We start from the raw sequence: 13,344 nt of genomic DNA, 5'->3' as shown, positions 1-13,344 counted from the left end.
CACCGTCCAAAGCCAAAGTTGCATGCCCCACTTGAAGTGCACGACCGGAGTTCCTCCTCCATTCTCTTTCCCCGAAACTGCACGTGTCAACGCGTTACGCTGAGCTGGTTACCAACCATACGTGGCTCATTTTCACTGGTCCAACAAGTCTGTGAAGGTCGCATCCCAGCCGTTCGCGTGATCCAGCAGAAGCCGACATCACCTGTGTCTCTGACCATTCGTGGAAGTTAAGGACTCGAGACTTCAACAAAGAGGAGCGAGAGGGAGGGGGAGCGATCGAGAGGGAGTCTCAGCTGCTTTCGGGTATGCGTATATTCAATTCCGCTATTTATTGTAATTTTTTCCCTTGTTTGGGTTCGGCTAATTGAATCTTCATTCACTGTTGGTTGAATCTTGTTTTTGGCGATTTTTCAATTTTTTCTTCTTCAACGTTGTGTTTGCTTCTACCTTAACTGTATAACTGTCATTTGAGCTTGGTCTTTCTAGGGTTTAAGTTAATGATCTGGTTTCAATTGTAGGCTCTTCTTTCTTTCATCAATCTGTTTCCTTTTTCTTGCTGTTGATTATTCAACTTTGAGTTTGGTTTTGTAAATTGCTTCGTTGACTTCGATTTCGTGTGGTATTCGCTTCAGAATTGTGGTGTTTTGGACCTGGATTCCTGGACTCTCCCCTTGTGAATACGTTGGTTCTCTGTTTCTTGGCATAAAAAACATCACAGTTTTTCCTTTTGGTTTCCGGATTTACAATTAGATAGCACAACTTAGTTTTATTATTCTTTTATATAAGCAGGCTTGGTGCTGCAGTTACTCATTAATAGTGCATCTTAATTATACGTTTAAATTTGAATGCGGGGGATGAATTCTGTTATCTACTATCTCTTGATATAGTCGAGCTCAAAGGGAGAGTCGATTGACGTGAATTTTGAAGTTGAAGGCCCTTTTGGGTTCTTTTTGGGTGTTCTTTTCTGAATGAAAGCAATTTAATGATCTTTTCTTCTGTGGAACAGTCATGTGTTACTCTTGTCTTAATATAAAGTGTCGTTTTTTTTTTTTTTTTTTTTTAAACCCCGAGGGGTTGGCCCAAGTGGTGAAGGCCTTGGTCTTGGGGTCTCATTCCCTTCAAGGTCCAAGGTTCAACGCCTCATGGGTCCACAACCCTTGGTGAAAAGTCAGCAATTTAACCAGTTCTGTGTAAGGAAACTTCCGAGGGTGGGGTGCACGGGACCGGGGTTTATTCTGCAGGGGTGGGTCCAAAGGGCCTTGCCTTTGGAGAGGTTCCCCGACATTAAAAAAAAAAAAAAAAAGTGTCGTTTTTGGTCAACTCAGTCAAAATGCCAGTCTGGGATGCATAGAATCAGCAGAATACATTCACTGGAGTTGTGATCTGAATGATGGTGGTCGTAGCAGTAGTTGTTTTGATGGTGGCGGTGGGTGGAGGTGATTTGGTATTTTAATGTTAGCTTACGGCCTGGAATCATTCCTTTATATTAGGAAAGGTCATTGAAGTGGCGTTATTGGCAAAACCCATCTTTCACATAAAATGAGTTTGAAAGAAAAAAGTGTCATTTTCAAAATATAGGAGGTTGTCGCCTATTCTCATAATTTTTAATACCAAGTACATTAAACCCAAATCTTAACCTTGTCATGAATTTTGCCTTTTGCATGGCAAGTTGTGGTGCGTCTTATCTCTGCCGTCCATGTGCATAAATCCTTTTTGTTGGGAGTGGGGAGGACTACCTTGGGAGAGCATGGGTCTTGTATGCATGGTGTTTAGTTCTAGCATTATGTTAACCAAAAGGTTACCTTAAAAGCTTAAGCTATAGAGAAAATTTAATGTTAGTTATTCAAATGTTCCGAAAATAACATCCACAATTGACTTTTAGTGCTTTTTTTTCTCCTTGCAAATATACAGAAAAAGGAGAAAGCAGATCTCATTTGGTTTATCTTGATTATTTGTGGTGAATCATGTGGTCAATTACATGGTGACAGAAAAAATGATGACGTGATTGCTCTTTTCTTTTCTTTTTATGTTTTTTGTTGTTCTCTCAGGAGAGAGTATTTAGCAAAATTTTCCTCAATAAGGTGTTTATCTTTGCATTGGTGGAAGCCTCGGAACACGTGCTTACCACAGATAACTAAGCAAAAGGACAAGCCCTGTGTACTTGGGCTATGCCTATTTACTTGGAATAAAATTCTCTTATTAACTATAAAAAAAAAAAAAAAAAAAAAAACACTAAGCAAAAGGAAAAGCAATACTGATTGATTGGATATGGTGGTAAATGGTTTGGAGAAATGATTGATCACTTGCTATGACATTGTTTGGTGGCTTAGTGCATTTCAACATTGGTCTTCTCCTTCTTTGTGGGGCGTAATGGGCCATGCCAAACGCAGTTATTGCAATTTTTGCAGCTTAAAGAGGCATTGTTGGAAGTGGGAGATTTGTTATAATTTTTTTTTTTTTTTTTTTTTTTATAGGTATGCTGGGCAGGTATTGACAATGATCCTTCTGCAGGATCAATTTTTTTTATATAGTTTTTTTATTTGTTATAGTTAGAGAGTAACAACCCCTTGTCTAATTTGGTTTAATATTGAAGCTAACTATAAAAAAAAAAAACAAATTGTTTAATATTGTAGCTAGAAATAATAGGACATTTGAAGGCATGGGGTCACTACACCTGAGTGCAACCATCTTTTCAGGCAATCTGGCTGGATAACCTGTACTTTGACTTGGTTAGTGATGGGTTTGGCTATGATATTTATGGTGACGAAATTATGGTTTGGGGGATAAACTTTTTGGATGCTTTACCTTGCCCTAAACTTTCTAATTTATTAGTGAATAAGTTCTTGTAGATTATTGGTCTGCAAGTTAATTGCTTATATATTGTTGACTGAAGTTCATATTAGAAACACTTAATTCTTCATATCAATCGTTTCTTTTTGCCCTGTACTTATCTTTTTGTTTACATGATACAGTCCCTGCTGCTGGTTTGATTGTTTTGAGGGTTTTGTCTCCCACTGATATTCCTGAATCAAGTTTGTGGTACATGCTTGAAGCACAGATCAAATGCCCTCATTGAAAATGAAGAACAAATTGAGCATGAGTTATTTCAAAGAAAAAAATGGTCTTCATGTATCTCAAATGTCGAGTAAAATTTCCAAAAACTCTTGCCCACAATTCAGGATTTCTGAACAAGCATCAGAATTCGACACATTTATTCACAAATGCCAGGATGGTAAGCAACTATACTTAAATCTCAGATTATATTTTATGTATTTAGTATTAAGTTTTCAAGTTATCTTGTGTTGCCTATCCATATCTTGATACTTGGTATGAGTTTCAGTTTGACTAATTTTCTAAGACATTACACTACATTGCCAAGTGCAGACCACACCTTTCTAATAATGGTCTTACATTTGCATATTTTTATTTTACGCATATATTCATATCTTTATATATTTTTTCAATTTCAAGAAGTTTATGTACAGTTGTTCTGCCTTGAATTTAAAAGATATATATATATATATATATATATATACACACATATCTGAATGCGAACTTCAAGTGAGACTTAGAGAGAAATAGCCTTTTTAGAAGGACAGGAAGCTTATCTTTGCACTTGGGGCAATGACGCAGCTAATGAGGTTCTAACCGAGCCACACCTATTGCTGGTTGAAAACTATTTCCAAAACCCCTCTTCGGCCTGGGTTCAACCTTGGCTGTCGAGAACTTTGGAAGGGCTCTCCTCAGGGTAAAGCACTAAAGCTCTACTTTAAAAAAAAAAAAAAAGGACAAGAAGCTTCATAAAAGCACTAAATTTTCAAGAGAAAAAATTTGGCTTTTGAATCTGCTAATTTCCACTATATTCTAATCATTTTCTTTGCAAAAAATATTTATATAATCTTGAGCAAACATTTGAATTTTTTTAGTTGTAATTGATTGTATGATGTCTTGGTGTTTCTTTCTGTATTGTGTTCCTCAGAATGTAACAATGGTCTGATTTGTACAAACAATGAGAAGTATTTGTGGTATATGTACTAATAAAAAATGTATTACTCAAATATACGATACTCCTCACCATTCTTATTTTTTATGCACCTTGTCATTCTTATAGTTTCTTTGAGCACACAAGCGTCCATGAAGAACATTGAAAGTGACGAATCCATTGACTCTGAAGAATTACTGGATGAAGAAATACATCAACTCCAGCAGCAGCCAACATTTTTTGTTTGTTCTGCAAGCATTGGGAGAACGGTAAAATGATTTATCTTTTTGACAGATGGTATTTCTTGAGTTTGTCATTTTGGGATACCCTGACAGTAGTTACTGAATTGGATCCAGATAATTTAATTCTTTCAAGTATGATTTTTCCTTTTTTTGCCTTCTTTTCAAACATTGGCATGGAATTAGTGCATGTCAAGTGGGCAAGATGCAAGTTCATGTACAAGTTTCTCTCTCAGCTATTTGTTATGTGTGTTTGAGCACGTGCGTGTGTTTTCAATACTGTTCCTCTTTTTAGGGCATCTACTGTCAGGATAGGGTGTAAAACTATTTTTACACCTCTAACGGGTGCTTGACACATCAATGGCTTATTGATTCATAAAACATATGGAATGCACTTGATTATTTCTAATAAACTATTTGAAGATCCAAAAAAATAAAAAATCTGCCACCAACACTGCAGAACCACACTGCAGAACCACCTCAAATGGGGTGGGCAGACGGCCTGGACCGCCCTTGAATGGGGAGGAGCCACCCAACCTTTTTTTATTTACGTTTCTTTTGTTTTTTATGTTTTCAAGAATTTGATTCACTATGGGTGTACTTTTTTTACTAACTTGTTTGGATAGTAAGATGAGATGAGATGATCTGTGAATAGTAGTAAAATGCTTTTGAGTTGAGATGTTTTATGGGGTTTTGAAGAAGGAGAGAGAAATGTTAAATAAAAATATTATCAAGTTAAAATATTGTTGGAATATAATTTTTTAATTTTATCTTTATCTTGGGATTTGAAAAAATTGAATTGTTTTTTGTGTTTTGTTTGGAAGTTTAGTTGTAATGATTAGGTGAAAAAGTTGAAGATTTAAAATTGAAAAATATTTGTCTTTGTAGTGTTTGGATATTGAGATTAGATGGGATGAGATGAGATGAGATGGGAGACTTTGCTATCCAAACCAGACCTTGGGCCTTGTTTGGTTTCATAGATGGTCTCAACCCATCTCATCTCATCTCAACATCCAAACACAAACACTTTTCAATTTCAAATTTTTACCTAATCGTTACCTAATCATTACAATTTTTTCAAATTTCCAAAAAAAATACAAAAAATAAATTCAACATTTTCAAATCCCAAAATAAAAATTATATTCTAACAATATTTTAACTTTATAATGTTTTTATTTTAACTTTTTTTCTCTCCTTTCTCAAAACCTCATAAAACATCTTAACTCAAACTATTTCACTACTATTCACAAACTATCTCACTACTATTCACATATTTATAATCTCATCTCATCTCATCCCTAATTTTTTTGCACCCATAGAAATCATTGGCTGAAATTGGATTTCATGGGAAGCCGGCCTGTATTTCTCAACTCTCTGTGGACCTCCTTGTGCTAGTGGGTGATGGAGATTTTCCTTGTTATAACTAACTTCTGTTGCTAGGAAAAAAGTACCTTCTGTTCTTAAACAAATTAAAAAGTAAACCTAAATTAGTTATAAATATCTTCCTGAATGTTCTTCCTCTCTCTCATGATCTTATTTTGTCTCATTTCTTTTTTTGGTAAGGTAACATTAGCGGTTCATTAATTTTCAGGAATCAACCCACAGTTCAGACCTAGGGACGATTTTCTCTCCCACTTTGGAGCAAAGCCATACCGAACAAAAAGCTGATGATGATGCAGGTTTGACTTCATTCTATTGGCTGAACACATAGTAACTATCTAATATATTTCCCCTCCATAAGTGGGATGGTCATGACATTCTTCTAAGTTTTCCCCAACCAACGTTGAGCCATAGTTTGTTTCTTTTCTTTTTTTTAATAATTAGGCCATAGTTCTTTTTCACTTGACACTAGTATTTTTTTTCTGCATAAACAATGTAACTCTAAAAATATGAATAGTAGTATACAATGGATGTATTTCTGAGTGCAGGCACCATTTGAAAAAGAAAAAGAAAGAAACAGATGTGAATCTTGTTTTGACTGCCTGTATTACCATATATTTGGTTATGCATGCAGAACATTTTCTACCAATTCTGGTCACTGAAAGGGTAGATTTGTGCTTCAGTTTTTGTTGTTTTTAACTACTTTTGATTGATAGTAGAAAAAAAATATTGGTATATTTTTCCAATGTGTAAACAAAATTCTGGCAGTATACATGCCTTTTCTGGAATATATGCCCCAATTTGCCCTTGAAAAGAAATAGTAAAGAGGATGTTTTTAGTTCCTCATTACATCCTTTGAATATGTCAAGTTAGCAACTTTTACATGTTATTTTGAAGAGATTATGTCTAATACCCAACCTATTTTGTACTTTGCTCTAGGGAACATCAAAGATCCTGACATGCCAGGGTTGGGAGCTGATGACAGTGATGATAATAGAAGCTCATCTGACTACCAAACTTGTGATGTATCAGATTTCTACATATCTGACATGATTGTTGCTAGCTTTCCCTTCAGTGGGAATACATTTGATGATGATATTAATGTGGTCAACTGCTTTCCTGATTACAACTATGCTGAGCAGAGTCTGTTGTTTGATGTCTCTGAACAATACATGACGCTGCCTTTCCTTGAGGATACAGTCAAAACCAGTGACATGAATGATGCCCAATCACATGAAGAAGCCATGATGGTTTCAGATTATAGTAGCTCATATGTAGCAATTGGTCAAAGGAGATCATGCAACTCGGAAATTGACGTTAACACTGACTCAGACCCACAGATGTTTATAAAAAATTTACCGGAACTCTCAGACGTGGCATCGAACTTCCAGCCTACTATACTGCCGAAGGATACTCAGAACAGGAAACCTGTAACACTAGTACTTGACTTGGATGGTAATTCATTTATACTTATCTGTTGCTCCTTACAGTTATGTTATCCCACCTTTAACATGATATTTCACCAGTGGATGTGGTATGAACTTGGATTTATTTGGGATCTGTTCTCCCAATTCATATAGTACCCTCCTTGTTAATATCATTTTGCATGTCAGATATTATGAAACTTATTTATACTATTATAGGATTCTTCCTTGAGATGGCCATTAATGATTATCAAAATATGAATAACTACTGCAAAAGCAAATGAAAGTGAATGTAGTGAAAAGTCAGCAGATTTATCTGCTGCCAAATTTGGCTTAAAAAGTCATTTTTCTTGGAGTCACGGTCTCAGTTACAAAATCTGGTATGGTACCATTGTTGAGATCTAGCTTTGGTGTCTCATATGCTGTGCACAAGTCACATTGCCTTTCTGCACGAGGAAAACATCAGAAACCTCTCAAGATGACACTGTTCAGTGAAATGTGCTTATTCAACTGAATTTTCATTTGCTGGAAACGAAAATTTAGTTTACTGCTGGGCTCAATAAGTTTAAATGTCTGAGTTTATGTAGATTTTTTGGACTTATTGGGTAAATTGTAGAAAGCTGTCCTGAAGTCATGTACATTGTGTATGTGTATGTGTATATATGAATTTGTGAATGTATATATTTTTATTTTTATTTTTAATGTCTCTCTCTGTGGCCCCCCCCCCCCCCCCCCCCCCCCCCCCCCCGGGCGCGCGCGCGCCTTCCTTTTCTCCTTTTCTTGTTTTCTTGGTTGAAGACTTTATGAATGAGGGACATTTTGGAAAGTTCTTGATATTCCCAAATGAGTCATGTTAGGAGAACTGTATGGTGTGGGCCTCTGTTCCAACAGAGCTTTTAATTTGGGCTTCAACTTGGGATATGAGAGTGGCCTTGACTTTGAAATTGTTTAGCATAGTGAGATTGTCATTTCTTTCATTTTTTGCGTAAGTGAATGTTACTGATGCTTGGTCAACCCGCTTTCTTGCTTTCTTTTATGCAGAAACACTTGTCCACTCCACATTGGAACACCGTGATGATGCAGACTTCACATTCACAGTTTTCTTCGACATGAAGGAGCACACTGTATATGTGAAACAGAGGCCTTATCTCCATACATTCTTGGAGAGAGTTGCAGAGATGTTTGAAGTTGTTATTTTTACTGCAAGCCAAAGCATCTATGCAGAACAACTTCTTGATATAGTGGACCAAGATGGAAAGCTTATATCTCGCAGAGTTTTCCGTGAATCATGCATTTTCTCAGATGGTGGTTACACTAAAGATTTGACAGTTTTAGGTGTTGATCTTGCAAAAGTTGCGATAGTTGATAATTCTCCTCAGGTATGTCACCTGGCCAGTTTCTCATGATGGTTTGACCCTTTACTAGCTCCGATGGTGGAGCTAGGATTTGATCTCTCTCTTTCTTATTCGGGCGGGGGTCAGACCTCATATTCTAATGGTAACTTTTTTGCATTGTGTACATTTTTATGTATAACAATGCAAAAAAGAGCACTATAAACATAGTTGAAGATGCCAAGAAAAAAGCTATCAACATGTATATCAACTTGAATAGGATTAACATGCGTCATGGTAGTAACAGATCAAGAGGTTAAGATTTTCTCTTAATTGGAGAACTCGTTGTTTCCATTTGAAATTATGGTTTTGGAATAGAACACGAAAGGGTTGAAAGGACTAAGATATAAAGTGAAATTATATGTTTTGGGCTTTAGAAAAATACATTTTTGATCTTCAGAAACTTTTTGGAGTCAAACTCTTCAATATATATATATATAATATTAAAAACTTGGACCAAATTTTTAGTTTTAGAAAAACTCTAGGCATATTTTTGTCAGTTTTTGGAGGGACTGGGATGTTTCAGATTTTAGGGTTTGGGGGTTATTTTAGATTTCAGGGTGCTAAAGCTTTTTTTGTTTTTATTAGGATAGAGGAGGTTTTTTGTTAGATTCTTGGGTGTTAAGGTTTATTTCAAGATTTTTTTTTTTTGGTTGAACTTTTTAAGGGCTAGGGGAGGGGTTTTTTTCATTTAGGTTTTGTTTGTGTTTTCGGGGTTGAATGGTTGTTTTAAAAGTATTTTGGTTGTCAATATTTCTTTTGGTAATATTGTAGGGCAGGCATGGGGTTTTTTTGTGGGTTGGGGGGGAGGGGGGGTTGTTTGAGGGAGGGAAGGGTGGTGGCCACCTCTCGCCCCTGCCTCTGCCATTGCCTAGTATGTAAATTTTATAGGTTATATTAGGTTGATGGACTTTTGATGTCAGTTAATATTGGGCTACTGACTTAGATTTAGTTGGACTGGGTCTACCCTTACCTACGAAGTTGGTAGTTTCCTTAGGGATAGCTGGGAAAAGGGAGAGTTGCGTTGCTGTTTTAGAACTGATTGAAATCTGTGGATCTGATTCACCAGTTAATATTTGACAAGGTTTTCTCATCATCAAAAGCATATTTTTGCAGTTCAGCCCGGCGTTTATAAGAACTGAAGTAAATACATGAATTTCGATCTATTGGAAATGCATATATCTAGGCATACCAAAACCTGGCAGTATGTTAGATTGAAATCTAGGATGGAAAAGTTTCTGTGCTAGCTAGTTTAGGCTGATTCAAGATAACTCCAAAGGGAAGGACAGACTGAATAAGGTCCTTTGAACTCTGTTAATACTGAAAATTCAGTGTCTATAATTATATGCCTATTATTGCATGAGATAATTATGTCTATATTATCCAAAAAAAAGTGCTGGAAGGGGAAAAACAAAAATAAAAGAAGTCATCTCTATCGAATGGAAGTGTGATTGTTCAAGCCTTGTTCTCATTATGATTATTTCAGGTTTTCCGGTTGCAAGTCAATAATGGGATTCCTATAAGGAGTTGGTTTGACGATCCATCAGACTGCGCACTAATTTCCTTACTTCCGTTCTTAGAGACTCTGGTTGATGCTGATGATGTACGTCCAATCATTGCTGCGAGATTCAGTAACAAGGAATAAGAGCCCCTTATATATCTCAATAGCTTGAATATAGCAGCTCCTTCTCCCTCTCAACCATTTGAATGAAAAAATTGGCTTCTAGTTTAGATGCTCAATACCATTCCTCTCTGATCTCGAGGTAATTAGCTATACAATGAACTGTTGATTGCATAATTATTGGTTCAGCTCTTGGTGCTTGTCCATTCCTTTTCTATTCTCAGCCGACAACTCTATGGAGTGCTTTGTCTAATGTTTCTGAGAAGGTAGTAAGAGGATTTCCTCTTATATATTTATAATGTACAGTTCAAGTTGCTATTTTATTCATAAGGAGGTGTATAGAAATTGTTATCATTGCAGACTGCTGCATGCTTTCCATCTTATTGCTTGATTTTGTGCTTATAACAACTATCCATTTGGCAATTTCACATTGTTATCTGGGAAAATATTATAGATATGTTGAAATTTGAACCATAATCGACAAAAAGAACAAAAGAGGATTAAAGCCAGCATAAGTGAAAACGAGAGACCAGGATATTTCAATGATTGTGTCTTCATGATTCAAGACCATTAAAATTTCTTTCCAGGCATGTGGAAATGGATGTTCTACTTTCATATAGTTTTGTGATGTTGTAAACGTCAATTACTTGGAACAAGCTTTTCTTGGGTTCCTTTCCTGTGCTTCTTAAAAAAATCTCTCATCACACAAAAAAACAAAAAAAAAAAGAAAAAAAAAGAAAAAGAAAAAAAAAACAACAAAAAAAACAAAAAAAAAAGAAGCAAAAAACAAAACAAAAAGAAAGAGAGAGATAAGGTTTTGGAAGCCTGCTTTGATATGATTCACCCTCCTATTTCTAGAAGTGGATTCACTAATTCCTATATTTTTCTTGTTCAACTGTTATCCTCTCTTTTGGGTGCTCTGTGCATGAATTTGTAATTCTTTGTCTCTTTATTGTAATAAACTCTGTTATTTTTGGTTTCCTCTTATATCTTCAAAAAAAATTGTCCATAGCTTTCAGTCTGAATTTCCTCCCCTTGCTAGTATTACTCCAATTCTCTTTAGCTTGCAGTTGGACATGTATGTTCATGAATGATGTAAATGCAGAGTGATTCTGAACTGATGAATATCTGGAGAGTTGGTAGGTACGGTGCACAGAGAGGGATCTTTACAGGAAAATTAGGCTGGTTGTGACCAGAACATTATATACGCATTGAACCTGTTTCATCTGCAGTGATTTTGCAGCATAAAGAGCAAGTCAGTAATTCAATGTGCCAATTCCTTAATGATAATATGCAGGACAATATGTAGACGAATCAGGTCTACTCTTAGTGTTATTATAGGCAGATGAAGATGTATTTTATTTCAGTAATTAAACTGAACACTTGGAGTTGAGTTGAAAAGATCCAAGTAGGCAATAAGTTAAACACTGCCTGCATATGGTGTACTTGAACCCCCAGGGGTTGGCTCAAGTGGTAAAGACCTTGGGCTTGGGGGTGTACTCCCCCCAAGTCTAAGGTTCAAATCTCCTTGGGTGCAAACAGTCTCTAGGGGCCATCGGACTGGGGGATTTTCTCTTTGAATTACACGAGGTGCACTTGCGGAAAACTCCTTGCCAAGGGCCTGTGCACCCCTGAGATTAGTCTAGATGCTGTTCCTGGACAGCCGGTGCCAATAAAAAAAAAAAAAAATGGTGTATTTGGGTGGGAAAGTAACATCAGAAATTGAAGACTGAACAGATATTGGAGGAGCTCAAAGCTTTATTTTTCAGTACTCTCTTCCTTTGGACAGCCTCTATAGACTCTAGTGGGCTAACTTTTCAGGATGTTTTCATATACAGATAAGTGATTCTATACATCATGTGTACTTGGGTGTGCTTTTTAATGATTATAACTTATAAAAAGAAGTCAAACATTGAGAGGAACCATGTTTATCTGAGAAGGTACTTCTTTGAGATGCATTATACTCGAAGATTTTGAATTTATGCCCCCCTGTTACGTTGCTGAACTGACTGACCTAGCATTCTCAACAACTCAATTATCAGTGAAAATTCTCATGAGGCTCCCTACCAAGTTATAATTTTGTCATTGGACCACGGGGAAAATTGCTCTGTTTTGATAAAAAAGACTTTTGAGATTATATATGGTCAAAAGGATGATAGAGGTATAGTGCCATTTTTGAATTGAAGGATAATTGGGGGTAGTGCTATAGATACGAGGCTATGTTCGAATTGATGGATCAGGAATCCTCTAACTGGGAGTAGCCTGTTGAATAGGTGGATTTTGTTGATGGTCAAGTGAAGAGAAAATTGGTCCAAAATGCTCATCAACTAAACTGGAGATAAGGAGAGACAGATGATGAATTAGGGGGTGCATAAATTATCTTATTATCACTCCTTGCCATGATCTTCTGCTGAATACTGCTGAATCTAATAGTGGACTATTACACTTTCACCATTCTGTATACCTTTTCTGCAGGTCTTTGAAGAACACTAATAGAATATCTGCTAATGGCAAAACTAGTAGGTACGTGAAGTTTTATTATGATTTATCTTCATCAGATGTTTGTAGGTATAGAAATTTAATGAACTATGCATTTTCTGACAATTATTATCTGAAGCGTCATCGAGAAAGGTACCTTTATAATCTCATTGGTAGATATAGCTTTTGTATAGATTTTTCTTCTGGTAACTTCATGCTTCTTACTAACCAAATGCTTTATTATGTAATATGACGCATCCAGCAAGGAGTGTTTTATCTTCTAGAACACCTAATAGAGGTTAAGATAGTGGTTTGATTGTATGATAAGATACACGCTGTATTGACTTGATGTTGCCATTACCTTTATCACTCAAATCATGGTTTTACCCTGTTGAAAATTTGGGAGCTAGTTGGCTTTGTATGTATCTGCGCTTTTAATTGCACAGATTTCTCTCCGTCAAGGCTGAAAATCATTTGTAGCAATCAAGCTTTTACCCTGTTTAATCTAAAAGTGGATGATTGCTTACCAATCTGTAAGCCATGGTTGTAATTCTCAATGGGATTGGGATTTCCTGAGGGCAGGATGTGAGAATGAATCTGATAGTATATGGGTATTATTAAGTGTGAAATAATTTTCTGTAATCCTGTTTGTATGTTTCTTTAAGTTTTTAATTTATAGGCAAGTCGAAGTCTTCATATTAAGTAAAAAAGGATGATTGATCCATGCAATGCATAGCAACCTTATTTCACCTTTATATATAGAACTAAAGAGACAAATATGACAATCATAGAAGTAAGTATTAAAGGCTGTTTTCCCAATACAAGAAAT

General features: G+C 36.1%; 1 protein-coding gene and 1 non-coding gene across 2 annotated transcripts; both read left to right on the top strand.

Moving 5' to 3' along the window:
• Positions 1-150: 150 nt before the first annotated feature.
• Positions 151-13,052, top strand: LOC122279015 (CTD small phosphatase-like protein 2-A). Its single transcript, XM_043089261.1, has 7 exons — positions 151-303; positions 2,973-3,232; positions 4,112-4,251; positions 5,813-5,900; positions 6,541-7,056; positions 8,067-8,404; positions 9,903-13,052. Exons 2-7 carry the CDS (start codon positions 3,064-3,066, stop codon positions 10,059-10,061), a joined length of 1,410 nt encoding a protein of 469 aa, XP_042945195.1. The 5' UTR covers positions 151-303; positions 2,973-3,063; the 3' UTR covers positions 10,062-13,052.
• Positions 3,607-3,764, top strand: LOC122280268. Its single transcript, XR_006229849.1, has one exon. It is a non-coding gene; the product is annotated as a U4 spliceosomal RNA (small nuclear RNA).
• Positions 13,053-13,344: the final 292 nt, after the last annotated feature.

The sequence above is a fragment of the Carya illinoinensis genome, chromosome 10, assembly GCF_018687715.1.
Source record: "Carya illinoinensis cultivar Pawnee chromosome 10, C.illinoinensisPawnee_v1, whole genome shotgun sequence".
In the NCBI taxonomy this organism is placed as follows: Eukaryota; Viridiplantae; Streptophyta; class Magnoliopsida; order Fagales; family Juglandaceae; genus Carya; species Carya illinoinensis.
The sequence above is the reverse complement of the archived record's forward strand: the minus strand, read 5'-3'. Positions and strand labels throughout refer to the sequence as shown.

Coding starts and splice junctions, on each gene's coding strand:
- LOC122279015 (XM_043089261.1), top strand. CDS start 3,064: ATGCCCTCATTGAAAATGAAGAACAAATTGAGCATGAGTTATTTCAAA. Junction 4,252..5,812: donor CTGCAAGCATTGGGAGAACG/GTAAAATGATTT, acceptor ATTAATTTTCAG/GAATCAACCCACAGTTCAGA. Junction 7,057..8,066: donor ACTAGTACTTGACTTGGATG/GTAATTCATTTA, acceptor TCTTTTATGCAG/AAACACTTGTCCACTCCACA.